This window comes from Oncorhynchus clarkii, chromosome 16 (assembly GCF_045791955.1).
Source record: "Oncorhynchus clarkii lewisi isolate Uvic-CL-2024 chromosome 16, UVic_Ocla_1.0, whole genome shotgun sequence".
Taxonomy (NCBI): Eukaryota; Metazoa; Chordata; class Actinopteri; order Salmoniformes; family Salmonidae; genus Oncorhynchus; species Oncorhynchus clarkii.
The window spans coordinates 64727277-64742609 of record NC_092162.1 but is presented as its reverse complement, the minus strand read 5'-3'; the positions used below and the strand labels follow the sequence as shown (position 1 = coordinate 64742609).

The 15333-nt window shown below is 40.1% G+C and overlaps 1 protein-coding gene across 1 annotated transcript in view; it reads right to left on the bottom strand.

Moving 5' to 3' along the window:
- The window catches only part of LOC139367745 (glutamate receptor, metabotropic 6a), a 34336-nt gene extending 21017 nt beyond the window's left edge, over positions 1-13319 (bottom strand). Inside the window, exons 1-2 of the mRNA XM_071106064.1 lie at positions 13179-13319; positions 6364-6978 (exon numbers count right to left, since the gene is read on the bottom strand). Coding sequence (XP_070962165.1) covers positions 6364-6927 — 564 coding nt within the window. The 5' untranslated portion in view covers positions 6928-6978; positions 13179-13319. The remainder of the gene's footprint in view (positions 1-6363; positions 6979-13178) is intronic.
- Positions 13320-15333: the final 2014 nt, after the last annotated feature.

Genomic DNA, 15333 nt, shown 5'->3' with positions numbered 1-15333 from the left:
TCCCACAGTTCTTCCCAATTTGCTTAATTCCCTAAATGTATTTTTTCTATCAAACATTTGCTTTGGTTGGTTAGAGAAGTGTATCCTGGAGCTGAACGTTTTTCTTTTCATTTTTTGTCTCTTCTCTTCCCTGCTAGTGCTCTAAATATAGCCAGGGGTCTGAGCGGTGGCCAGGGGCTTATTGTCCCGGAAGGCTTGCCTAATTCTCTGGCTAACAGCTGCATTGTATGTTATCTGGTTCCTCAGCTACTGTTAAATGGCTTATTGTGAAGGAAGTGTCATTAAGAATGTGTGACAAGCAGTCAGTGAGGAGCATGGGAGTTCTGTTAACTCACGAGGAGTGGGGAATTAGAACTGCCCGTTTACTGGAGGAAAATAAAGGATCAGATACTTGTAGAGGGGGATACTTTTCACTAAAATATCCTGTGACAAGTTCTAGACAAAGACATTATGAACTGTATGTAGAGGCAGGCATACATACTGTCCAGTAGACGTCAGTGATGGATACATGTTCAGTTCAGGGAAGGAAACTGTAAATCATGATTTTATTTTAGAGTTGCTTCTATTTAATTGCAATATCTAATACATTCTGAGGCGAACTAACATATTTAGATTTCTTTTTTAAAGGTAAAAAAAAAATCGGTCTGAGGTAAAAAAGCAGGGTCTAGAAGGACTATTAGCATGGCCGTGCCACAGCGCTGAATGCTAAAAAATTGAGTACCTAAAGATGTTCCTTGAACCAAAATGCAATGTCTCTTCATTAAATAAACATACGCTGCGTTCAAAAGCACATCTCCACATCTCCAGAAGGGTCCACGGCGTAGCATTCTGCAATTATGCAGCTGGCAGGTCGCTGAAGTGCTGTAGCCGCTGTTTGAGTGGAATTGACAGCACTGTTCGGTGCTTTTTTGTCACTTCATGACCTGTTTGTAATCAAAATAAGTGCGGATGACAGTGATTATGCGTGTGGCTGTCTGCCTCTCTTTAGCTGGCTCTTTGATAGATTAGAGACAGGGGACTGAGACAGTGTATCTGAGGACCGTGGCCATACATTGCTGTAGGTACAGTGTGTGAATGTGTCTCTTGTTTTGAGGGAGGAAGAACATTGGCAGCTAGGGCTACTCAGACAGTCACTGAACTGACATAGGGCTGACAGACAATAGCCTCACCAATCACAAAACACAATATCCCATCCTGACATGTTTGATTGTTAAGAGGATTTACTGGCGCAAAAAACTGCTGGAGGATAGACAGGCAGACAGGGCTAATGCTCAATTTACTGTGCTGTGCTGACAATTTAGACGTAACTTACCACCACTCAAATCTGACTTAAATCTTCCACAACTAATTTAAACTGGTCCTGTTTTTTTTTTTTTAACTCAAAAGTACCTCTATCTGAATATAAATAATAATTACAACATTTTTTGCCTACCTTTTAACAGCAATTCAGACAAAGCTCCCACTGGGCAAAAACTGGTTGAATCAATAGTGTTTCCACTTAATTTCAACCCCAAAAATGTATGTGATGACAATGAATCAAGATGGAAAACTGCTTAGATTGGCAAAAAGTCAACAACATAAAGGGCGTTTCATATATTTTTCAACCAAATTTTTACCTAAATCCAATGACTTGGTGACATTTGATGTTGTTTTCCCGTTGAATTCACGTTAGTTGACAACAACCAAATGTAAATCCAAAACGAGACACAACTGACATCTGTGTCCAGTACTTTAAAAAAAAATGTCTGTAACTTCAAATAAACTCAAAAACAATAGATCATAGTAAACCTTTGTTTGCCCTCCACTGAACAATGCTCAGGCCCAAATCATAACAAGTTGTGTGGTTCAATGGTTTTCATCTCTCCAATGCAAAATGTGCTTTTAATGAAGGTGCACAGGCTGCGTTGTGCAGTGTTCCTCTTTTGTCCTCGTATCGTCTGAATGTGGAAGGTTTAATTAGTGTTTTGTCTTCAGACAGCTGTCCCACTGCATGCCCATTGCCCAGTGCCTCTTTACAAATCTATTTTCTATTTGAACGGATTGCTTCCTTTCATAACGAAAACAATCTACAGTGTATTTGTCAGTTGAGTGTGAGTTGATATTTTGCACCATGTAGAATACAGTTCTCGGCTGAATATATGGATTATAGGCCATTGGCCTTTAGAGCCTAAATAGCAATGTTGTTGTTTCACTGTGCGTTTGTTTTTGCTTTGAAATTGATACCCAACAGAGAGCAAGTCAGGAAAGGCCACTGAGAGAATGGACACCATTGGAAAATAGCTTGTCTAACAAAACATTTGAAAAAGGAAATGGGCTTTGCCGACATATGATGTACGTACAGTTGAAGTGGGAAGTTTACATACACCTTAGCCAAATACATTTAAACTCAGTTTTTCACAATTCCTGACATTTAATCAGAGTAAAAAAATTCCCTGTCTTAGGTCAGTTAGGATCACCACTTTATTTTAAGAATGTGAAACATCAGAATAATAGTAGAGAGAATGATTTATTTCAGCTTTTATTTCTTTCATCACATTCCCAGTGGGTCAGAAGTTTACATACACTCAATTAGAATTTGGTAGCATTGCCTTTAAATTGTTTAACTTGGGTTAAACGTTTCAGGTAGCCTTCCACAAGCTTCCCACAATAAGTTGGGTGAATTTTGGCCCATTCCTCCTGACACTGACCTGTAACTGAGTCAGGTTTGTTGGCCTCCTTGCTCGCACACGCTTTTTCAGTTCTGCCCACACATTTTCTATGGGATTGAGGTCAGGGCTTTGTGATGGCCACTCCAATACCTTGACTTTGTTGTCCTTAAGCCATTTTGCCACAACTTTGGAAGTATGCTTGGGGTCATTGTCCATTTGGAAGACCCATTTACGACCAAGCTTTAACTTCCTGACTGATGTCTTGAGATGTTGCTTCAATAGATCCACATAATTTTCCTACCTCACGATGCCATCTATTTTGTGAAGTGCACCAGTCCCTCCTACAGCAAAGCACCACCACAACATGATGCTGCCACCCCCGTGCTTCACGGTTGGGATGGTGTTCTTCAGCTTGCAAGCCTTCACCTTTTTCCTCCAAACATAATGATGGTCATTATGGCCAAACAGTTCTATTTTTGTTTCATCAGACCAGACAGTACAATCTTTGTCCCCATGTGATGTTGCAAACCGTAGTCTGGCTTTTTCATTGCGGTTTTGGAGCAGTGGCTTCTTCCTTGCTGAGCATGTCGATATAGGACTCGTTTTTACTGTGGATATAGATACTTTTGTACCTGTTTCCTCTAGCATCTTCACAAGGTACACCAAAGTACGTTCATCTCTAGGAGACAGAACACGTCTCCTTCCGGAGTGGTATGACGGCTGCGTGGTCCCATGGTGTTTATATTTGCGTACTATTGTTTGTACAGATGAACGTGGTACCATTTGGAAATTGCTCCCAAGGATGAACCAGACATGTGGAGGTCTACAATTTTTTTCTGAGGTCTTGGCTAATTTCTTTTGATTTTCCCATGATGTCAAGCAAAGAGGCACTGAGTTTGAAGGTAGGCCTTGAAATACATCCACAGGTACACCTCCAATTGACTCAAATTATGTCAATTAGCCTATCAGAAGCTTCTAAAGCCATGACATCATTTTCTGGACTTTTCCAAGCTGTTTAAAGGCACAGTCAACTTAGTGTATGTTAACTTCTGACCCACTGGAATTGTGATACAGTGAATTATAAGTGAAATAATCTGTCTGTAAACAATTGTTGGAAAAATGACTTGTGTCATGCACAAAGTAGTTGTCCTAACCGACATGCCAAAACTATAGTTTGTTAATTAACAACAAATTTGTGGAGTGGTTGAAAAACGAGTTTTAATGACTCTAACCTAAGTGTATGTAAAATTCCGACTTCAACTGTATAACTATGCAGTCGGACAAATAGGTGTCGTACAATCAATTTCCCTCTTCCTAGATTCAAAGCACGTAAACACCAACAAGGATCCCTAACAATGCTGTTCCGTTTCATAATTCACTTTCTTACATAAGACCCATGTAGGATGGGATTTTATTTTCATGGAGGGCCAAGAAGAAGAGGGAAATACTCAGTAAGCTTACAGTATGGTGCAAATCTGACAATTAGTTACAGAGATTCCACATTTTCTGTTCTCTGGCACACTATCTATACGGAGTAAAGAGCTCTTGAGCCTGACTGCCAACAAGACCCAATGAAGCGGAGGAGACATGATAGAGCATGCATTGCAAACGATACTGAGGTACACTGTCATTAATACTACTGTACAACAACACCTAATAACCTGAAGACTCTTGTTTAACAAACCTTTTTCAGTGATCGGTTTGGAGTTTTTCTCCGATTTTGCGTTCCATTAGTTCAGCTTTTTAGATGATCACATCTCCATATGCCTGCTGACTTCAGATGAAAAGCCCAGGTCTGGCAGCAGCAACAGAGAGGTTGTTCTGTGTTCTGTTTACCTGGGGCTTTTGACTTCCCCTCCAATACATTTACATGTTCCATCTCACGCATGATTTGTGTCGTTATTCTTTGTCGTAATTAAGCATAATCCATTGACTGCATTACCTTACGCTACAAAGGACACATTTTGAGCTGTAACCATATATTCATTAATACAGTTTACCCATACATGTTTATCATTTTAATGTTCACTAAATGTCTGTGTGAACACAAGGTTGTTTTGTTCCCTAATCAGAGCCATACCTTTTATTCTGTTTCATAGTGTAGTGTATACTACAGACTCTGGTTTCATAGTGTAGTGTATACTACACCCCCTGGTTTCATAGTGTATACTACACACCCTGGTTTCATAGTGTATACTACACACCCTGGTTTCATAGTGTATACTACACACCCTGGTTTCATAGTGTAGTGTATACTACACACCCTGGTTTCATAGTGTATACTACGCACCCTGGTTTCATAGTGTAGTGTATACTACAGACTCTGGTTTCATAGTGTATACTACACACCCTGGTTTCATAGTGTAGTGTATACTACAGACACTGGTTTCATAGTGTAGTGTATACTACACACCGTGGTTTCATAGTGTAGTGTATACTACACACCGTGGTTTCATAGTGTAGTGTATACTACACACCCTGGTTTCATAGTGTAGTGTATACTACAGACACTGGTTTCATAGTGTAGTGTATACTACACACCCTGGTTTCATAGTGTAGTGTATACTACAGACACTGGTTTCATAGTGTTTACTACACACCCTGGTTTCATAGTGTAGTGTATACTACACACCCTGGTTTCATAGTGTATACTACACACCGTGGTTTCATAGTGTAGTGTATACTACAGACACTGGTTTCATAGTGTAGTGTATACTACAGACACTGGTTTCATAGTGAAGTGTATACTACAGACACTGGTTTCATAGTGTAGTGTATACTACAGACCCTGGACCTAATGAGTTACCATGGTGATAACTGTATCATTCTGATTATGGCAGAAGCATACCATTACATTTGACATTTTAGTCAATAAACAGACGCTCTTATCCAGAGCCTGGTACAGTTACTGCATTCGTCTTAAGATAGCTAGGTGGGACAACCACACATCACAGTCATGGTAAGTACATTTTTCCTTAATAAAGTAGCTTATCAGCAAAGTCAGAGCTAGTAAGGGGGAAAAAAGGTCAAGTGTGAGTGTTAGTTCACAATAGGCTTTATTTTTTATTTTTTTACTACCAATCTTATTGTACAGTCTGTGGCCTAATAACACATATGACCACAGATCATATCTGACCAATTCACTAGAAAGTAGATGATTGAGTCCCATAATGAATCAAACTCAGTATATTTCCATTCCATTCCATTCACAATTCAATTTGTGAGTAGATTATTGGCCTTCATAACTTTTGCCTTGACACCAAATGTGATGAAGTAGAGATAAAGTAGAAAAACTGTAATGGAAAGTTTGTTGTTACTCAACTCCTACCCGAACTCTATCCAGCAGGCTCAATCCAGCCCAGAGAATACAATACCGGAACCTTTAGGCTGATCAAAGCCATAAACATGATTAGCTCCACTGTCTAAGTCCTTATTGTCAATTAACTGTAGCTCTAAGTCAGCTGAATGGACTGTCCCAGAGCAGCCCCATGTGACTGCCCCCTCTCAGAGGGGATTGTGGGAGAGCGATGGCATTCCACAGCCACAGCGCCAGGGTCACCCTGACCCCATGTATCGCCAAGAACAACCATACACATTGTCTAACATGATAACACACTGGTCCAACATCAAAACACTGTAACAAATGACTTACAAACACAAACAAACTGGCCAATGGAAACTCCCACCACGTATAGGACATTCACATTGATCTCACCTCAAATAGACGCAGCACGTTGGCAACCATGATGGACACAGAGCTGGCTGAGGCCCCGATCACCCCTATCACACGCTCAGGCTTGCGGATGATGGGCGGCTCTCCGTTGGAGCAGCGTATGTCCGAGGTGTCCTTCTGGATGAGGGCCTGGACGAAGGTGAGCGACTGTTCCAGGGCGTAGGTGTCTCTAGAGCATGTGTCCAGGATCCTGGCCCCCAGAGTAATGTTGGGGAGTAGCTCCGGGTCACTGTTGATCTGGTCCAGGGCGTAGAGCATAGCCTCCATGCGGTGAATGCCTTTCTCCTTCTTGATCTCCCCACAGGGCAGGCCATGAGGCCCCCTGGCGTGGATGGGGAACAGGCCTCCAAGGGTGATGTCTCCAGGGATCTTGATGGAGTGGGGATGGAAGTGTTGATGGGAGGCCCAGGACCCAGGGCTCATCCCCACACACAGCATCCATAGGAAGCGAGGCCACGTGGTGGAATGACAGCCACCCCATCCAAATGGCCAAACCATGCCATACTGGTGGTGGTAGTGTAGAGATGGGGGGGATTTAGATGTCATGATGCTATGACTTTATTGGCACGAGTCTTTACCCTCTACTTGAAGCACCTGCTAACAGATAAGATAAGGAGAAGGGAGTAATTGGGAGGCCTTGATTCAAGGCTTTACATTTCCAAGAGAGCATGACTCATCAGATTTATACCTTATTTCTTATGCGAGTACAAAAACTGATATAATTGAGAAGGAGATAGCACAGACCAATCAGGGAGCTCAGAATATATAAGGATGGAGGACAGTCACACAAACCAGGATTTACTGTTGAATACAAATCTGGGAGATGCCAGTAACGGCCAAACAATATTTATGATTCTCAAGGTAATATTGTATTCTTTTCAGCTATAAATGGTTACATCTTCCATTCAGTCAATTGCTCAGGGCACACTCCTGTTGCAAAATTGTACAGTAATCCCCTCACTCTATAGGAATGAAATGTGTAATGAGTTGATACAGTATGTAGCTTGTTTTCATTGTAGAAAGTGGATTTGACTGGTTCTTAAACTCTTCGAAAAAAAGGTTCCAAAAGAGTTATTCGGCTGTTCCCATTGGATAACCCCTTTTTGTTCAAGTTAGAACCATTTTGGGTTCCATGTAGAACCCTCTGTAGAAAGGGTTCTACATGGAACCCAAACCAGTTTATACTTAGAACAAAAAGTGTTCTACCTGGAAACAACAAGGGTTCTAGCCTGGAACTAACAAGGGTTCTTCAAAGGGTTCTCCTATTGGGACAGCTGAAGAACCCTTTTAAGTTCTAGATAACACGTTTTTTTCTAAGTGTAGTGATGGTGTGACTGTGACCATCTATGGCCCAATAGGGTTAAAGCTTCTTATAGAGATCACAGAAGTTGGGGCATCAGAATGGATGCGCGATTGACAGCATTGACTGCATTGCAGCATAAGCCAAGGCATTTGTACACAAGTGGATGGTCAACTGATCATAAAATGTTGCTTACATGGAGGCAAACTCTTATAGATGTAGGCCTACTATATGTACTGTTACATTCCCCAGGAAGAAACCAACAAATGTCACTCAAACAGAAGGCGGAACTAACAATGAGTCACTGACAACAAGCAAAACAAAACAGGTGGGGTTTTAGGAGAGGTTCTGAAAGACACTCATGGGGGTGTCCACTGAAAGTTGATAAGCAACAACAACTAGAACCTAAAAGACACCCACCATGAGCGCCCATTAATTTGCACAAGAAGAAGCAAACAAAAGAAGAACGCACATCAAATCAAATAGTGGAGCTAATCCAAAACAGGTAAGATTAGATAAAGTATTGTTTTTCTAGAACTCAAATAGTGAGAGTCAATTAAACATGTTAATCCTCCACATCTCTCAAGACCACTGGAGCACTGGGCCAGCCACTCTTAAATAGCACCTGGGCCAGCACAGGTGAAACAATTTCCCACTTACAAGATGGCAACCAGCACAGGTATAACACATACTGACTAACGAGGTGACACCAATCAGTGCGTCCCATGTCAAATCAAATATAATCTAATCGAATGATTTGTCACATGCCCAGGTATACAATGAAAATGTTAACGTACAAGCCCTTAACCAACAATGCAGTTTTTTTTAAAAATACCACAAAAAAAAGAAAGAAAAGAAGGTGATAACATCCAACCTCAAAATATAAAGTCTGTATCTGTAGGAACAGAGGTATATGTCCCTAAATTGCAATTATGTGTGATTACATGGAAATTGAGTGATAAAGCTGCCCGTCTTACATATACAATTCATTGCTGCTTTGTAATGCAGTCGTTCCTTGTAAATGATACGTTAGTCTCAATGGGACTATCCCCTGCTTAAATGAAGGTTAAAAATGGCCCTTATCTACAATATGTGATATTTCAGTAACTTTGCATTTCTGGGAAAATTAGCACTACTGACACTTTCCACTGCCAGATTGGTGAAATCATAACGGATGCCTAAAGGGTTCTCTGCCACGGCTTCTTCTCTGAGTAGCTGATAACAAGCCAAGATCAGACTTACTATCAAATAGGCTTGAAATATGTCACCCCAATTATCTATGTGTAATGAAAAGGCCTTCACTTGAAGCATGACTTTTCTCTAACTCTCTGATTAAATTGCTGGCTCGAGCTGACAACTTTCCTTAGTCAAATTCAAAATGTGTAACCTAATTACGTTTTAAAGCAGGCTCTTCATTACATAATTTGATTTGGAGCATGCTGTAAAATGACAGTGGTGGAACTTTGGATGTTAAACATGAGAGACAAGCACTCTCTGGGTTACACTCCAGTAGATCTTGGAAATGTCATTCTGATGGTTATAAACACAACTTAAACCTGTGAGCCTAATGGTCAGTATCAATAACATATAGAAACACTCTTGTGTTGCTCTAATAACAGTGTAAATGGGACAGTTCTAATTACAGTGTAAATGAGAGAGCTCTAATTGCAGTGTAAATGAGAGCGCTCTAATTACAGTGTAAATGCGAGAGCTCCAATTACAGTGTAAATGAGAGAGCTCTAATTACAGTGTAAATGAGAGAGCTCTATTTACAGTGTACATGGGAGAGCTCTATTTACAGTGTAATGGGAGAGCTCTAATTACAGTGTAAATGAGAGAGCTCTATTTACAGTGTCAATGAGAGAGCTCTAATTGCAGTGTCAATGAGAGAGCTCTAATTACAGTGTAAATGAGAGAGCTCTAAAGTGAAAATGAGAGAGCTCTATTTACAATGTAAATGAGAGAGCTCTATTTACAGTGTAAATGAGAAAGCTCTAATTACAGCGTAAATGAGAGAGCTCTAAATGAAGTGTAAATGAGAGAGCTCTAATTACAGTGTAAATGAGAGAGCTCTATTTACAGTGTAAATGAGAGAGCTCTATTTACAGTGTAAATTGGAGAGCTCTATATACAGTGTAAATAAGAAAGCTCTAATTACAGTGTAAATGAGAGAGCTCTAAATGAAGTGTAAATGAGAGAGCTCTAATTACAGTGTAAACGAGAAAGCGTCTTGTCAGAGTTATAATGCCTACATTTTATAGCGGCAGGATTGCAAGCAGGCAGGGAGTTTCATGTTCAAACCAACAATGTTGTTAATTAACGGTCTATTTCAGGTCAACCATCATAGATGTGGAGAATTGACAGCAGTAGGCTCAAGCCCAGCAGGCAAAACTGATTGCAAGGACATGACGCTGACATTTTTACTGATGGAAGAAGTCATTTTTGGCGACCAGAAAAAGGCGTCACTACCTGGTTGTAATCTGCTTACCAGTTATCACTTCAACCAGATTTCAACCAAACGTGACGTCATTATGACGTCTGATGCAGAAAAAATCCTCCTGCCGGGAGCTGCTGTGTGTTTGTGACCTGTGATGTAACTTTTCAAAGAGAGAGTAACTTGTTTTGCACTAGAAAGAAAATCATGATTCAAATGCTGCTCATGACATCCACAGGCAGCATTGACTCATCAGTCAAACAAGTAAACAAGTAGTCTGAATGTATCTGAATGCATGATTACACCGAGGTAAATGCTTCAAGTTTAAACTAATTATCAAGTTTGGTCTGACTACAACCACCTCTTGCTATATTTGAATCTACTTCTATCATTTGTTGATGTATACTTTAATCTTCCCTATGTTTGGATTATCCTCATCCCTAAACTATTTTGGGAACATTTCATTGAAATATGTCAACAGACACACTGAGGATGATCCTACGTTGACACACATGTATGAGTGAGTTTCTCACTGGCTTCAAATGATGGACAGTCACCTCCACAGATAAACAAAGGCATTATAGTTCTAGACAGACTAGTTCCAAAAATAACCATCCTATATTCTCATCCTATAAGACAACGTCTCTGGATATGGGACACTGTTGTTGTCTGATCATGGATTGTGATGTGCTCTCATCAAGGCTTGTCCAGGAGAGGAAAAGGGCCCCAAACCTGGAAATCTGAAGATTACTGAAGTGAGTGAGGAATAGAATACACCAGCACTATCAAACACCATGGTGGTTGGTTATTGAACAGCTACTGGCATGCGCGCCGAGAGCCATTTGGAACACGGGAGTAGTAGTAGTGTGGTCCATTAACCAATGGCCCCAAGAGGGCTGATAATGTTTCATTCTTTCAAAATTGCCAGCTGTAGTTCACATGGTACACAACAGGGACCAAAGCTGATACTAGATCAAACTGATCAATAGTCAGGTTCATCTCATCTCAAAATACTTACTATTTGTGTTAGTATTTTTTTATTTTTTTTTACTGTTTTACTACATTTGAATACTTAATGGTCAATTTTTTCCTCATATAGTAACAACATAAGTACACACCTAATGGCCTAATCAAGACCCCGGTTCGAATCCCAGTCCGGCTAACCCCACAGTTTGCTGTCAGCAGCGGGATCAAAATTTCGGTGATGCATAAACGAGAAACCACTTATTCATCACCAAAATTTAGCGTGTTGCAAAAATAGGCAACGTGCGCATCAATTAGCTTGCTCAGTGCTGCAGGAGGGAGATTTTTGTGTGAGTGCACATGTGACTGTTTTATGAAAATCTGAGAATATTTGGCCAATGAAACATTTCTGGTTGTTCTCTGGGAATGTACACAGTTAGGAAGGGAGACTTTTTTTGAGTGAAGTAGCAAAAAATATGTTGAATGTGCAACTAATGAGCATGAAGAGCCCCACAAGTTTGATGAAATTACCTTATATCTTTCAGTCTAATATGGCTATTTGCTTACTTTTGTAGCTCTTCGTTAGACTCGCGCTTTTTGTAAACAGTTAACTGTCCTCTCCAAGTTAAGCTGGAATTTAGCCAGAAAGGATTTGACAAATGTGATTGGTTGACAATATGCCATTGGCCTACGTCTCTTCTTGCACTGCACAGAATATCATATTTTAACAACGATTGAAGAAGTGTTTATCATCACCAGCACCACATCCTTGATATAACATCTTGTCATAAGCACAACTTGACTGCAAAAGAGACAGGTTGGAATGTCAATTCTCATCAAATGAATAGGAAGTCTGACTGAAATATGGGACAAATCAACCTTTTTTGTAAATAAGTGGTGTTTTAATGTGTTGATAAAATGTGGGACATGATTGTTTGGTTGCAGGAAGTGGGACAAAGGGCCAAAATGCGTGACTATCCCGCACAATGTGATCACCCTACTTTGGATAGCCTGTCTCCACGATTAGTTAGGGACCGTCAATAAATTACACAATGTAAATGAGACAATATTTCCCTGTTGCACAATTTTTTGTTTTCTCATTAAATTATTTTAATATTTGTATATGTATTTCTACAATTTATAGTTGGTTTGAGGTTTTTAAGTCATTGTAATTTGGAGCTATTGGAATTTTAACATATTGTCCCATGTACATTGTGCAATTTACAGATGGTCCCTAACTAGCCCCATAGGGATATCCAAAGGCAACCCAAGTTTACAACTGGCATTAATATTGGGTCACCTGCAGCTGCCCACCTGAATTGATGATACTTGTGTGCTGCAAACCCAACTGTAATTTACATTGTGACGCAGTCCTGACCTTAAGTCTCACAAAACTCAGTTTTGGAGGAGACCGACTTTATGACCAAAATTCTTTGTAGTCAATTTTGACATTAAAATAAATGTTTATAACATACCAATGCCACACAGATTGTTTTCTAAATGAGAAGTTGTTTTTTAGGGGCAGTTTCGCTTAAGTGGCTGGAAGAAGTATAGTGTCGTTTAGGCTACCATGAATCCAGAACCATGGCAAATACGCGCCAACGCAGTGCGTGAGAGATGAGGTACAGTTGCATACGGATGAATGGACAGACAGAGGGTCGAGGTAAACCTCGTCACACTTTTCGGTTTAAATAAGAAAACTGCTAACTGGCAAACTGAAACAACAATGTGTGAGCGAGTATGACTTGAATTGAAGAACTTTGCGCATCATCACAACGCAAGCCCACGCGCCAAATTTCAGCTGTGTACCCATGTAATTAATTGGAGCATTTTAACATGCAACTATTTGTAAGCTAGAACTTTTGGTGTATTACTGCAAAATCTACATATTTGTATTGTACAGTAGCTATAATTACAGCTACTGTGGCGGATGCTGATAGAAAAGGTGACTAACAGCAGAAAATCACCATCACATCTCAGTCCTAAAAAAGCTGGACAGTGGTCTACTATAATATTTAGCATAGTTATAATATTTACACGACTAAACATACAATATTTGCTTGAAGTTTACATAAAACAGTGAAATGTGCAATCACTTACCTGGAAATTCCATCTTGATGTTTCTTGAACTTGCTCCTAAAAATACGCAGTCATTGAAACATTCCAAAACGCAGATCAGCCTCAACAAAATATTTCACATTTTCACACTCTCCGAAAGCAATTTGCGGTTGTCATCGATTAAACTATATCAAACATCAAGAACGATACTTGCTTGTGACGAATAGCTCTGAAAAAAATGTGTCATTAATTGGATTAAAGTCTTTATAAGTTGCTTTCGAGGCTTTTGAAATTGCATCACACTAAAATGTGCAGTATTCCCCACAACTGTGACGCTTCAAATCACTATCAAATCTCTTAAAAGGATGGTCTCTCTCTCTCTCTTTCGCTCTTTCTTTCTTTCTCTCTCTCTCTTTCTCTCGCTCTTTCTTTCTCTCTCTCTCTTTCTCTCTCCCAGCTACACACTTATGGTTGCAGATGTGGTTTAAATGTTTGTGTGTCAAATATGATTATATGACATCAGACTGCTCATACTGGTCATCTCAAGGCTTCCCTTTATTTGGCCTTTACTGGTGCATCACCATTACATCACCATCACAGTGAAACATGGCGAAGCATCTGGAAGCCATTAGAAGGATGATATACTGTACCTGAGAGGATATTTATTTGAGGTTATATGTGGTTATTAAGGCAAACCTAACTCCTTTTTGGTTGACAAATAATGGACACGTCAAAATTTACTATGGAGGGGAATTAAATCAAAATAATGTTTACGACCAGAAATTAAAATAACTGTAGAGAACCTGTATTTATAAACGTGGATATCTACTTGGCTTTTGTGGCGCAGTGGATTCCATGCAGGGCTATGGGCCAGGAGGCTGAGGGTTTGCCAACCACCACAGAGGAGCTCATTCTCCCTACCTGTTATATTACTTCAAATCAAATCTAATTTTATTTGTCACATACAGTGCCTTGCGAAAGTATTCCGCCCCCTTGAACTTTGCGACCTTTTGCCACATTTCAGGCTTCAAACATAAAGATATAAAACTGTATTTTTTTGTGAAGAATCAACAACAAGTGGGACACAATCATGAAGTGGAACGACATTTATTGGATATTTCAAACTTTTTTAACAAATCAAAAACTGAAAAATTGGGCGTGCAAAATTATTCAGCCCCCTTAAGTTAATACTTTGTAGCGCCACCTTTTGCTGCGATTACAGCTGTAAGTCGCTTGGGGTATGTTTCTATCAGTTTTACACATCGAGAGACTGACATTTTTTCCCATTCCTCCTTGCAAAACAGCTCAGTGAGGTTGGATGGAGAGCATTTGTGAACAGCAGTTTTCAGTTCTTTCCACAGATTTTCAATTGGATTCAGGTCTGGACTTTGACTTGGCCATTCTAACACCTGGATATGTTTATTTTTGAACCATTCCATTGTAGATTTTGCTTTATGTTTTGGATCATTGTCTTGTTGGAAGACAAATCTCCGTCCCAGTCTCAGGACAGTCTCCCACCTCAGCTGTAGATCTCTGCAGTTCATCCAGAGTGATCATGGGCCTCTTGGCTGCATCTCTGATCAGTCTTCTCCTTGTATGAGCTGGAAGTTTAGAGGGACGGCCAGGTCTTGGTAGATTTGCAGTGGTCTGATACTCCTTCCATTTCAATATTATCGCTTGCACAGTGCTCCTTGGGATGTTTAAAGCTTGGGAAATCTTTTTGTATGCAAATCCGGCTTTAAACTTCTTCACAACAGTATCTCGGACCTGCCTGGTCTGTTCCTTGTTCTTCATGATGCTCTCTGCGCTTTTAACGGACCTCTGAGACTATCACAGTGCAGGTGCATTTATACGGAGACTTGATTACACACTGGTGGATTGTATTTATCATCATTAGTCATTTAGGTCAACATTGGATCATTCAGAGATCCTCACTGAACTTCTGGAGAGAGTTTGCTGCACTGAAAGTAAAGGGGCTGAATAACTTTGCACGCCCAATGTTTCAGTTTTTGATTTGTTAAAAAAGTTTGAAATATCCAATAAATGTCGTTCCACTTCATGATTGTGTCCCACTTGTTGTTGATTCTTCACAAAAAAATACAGTTTTATATCTTTATGTTTGAAGCCTGAAATGTGGCAAAAGGTCGCAAAGTTCAAGGGGGCCGAATATTTTCGCAAGGCACTGTACATGTGTTTA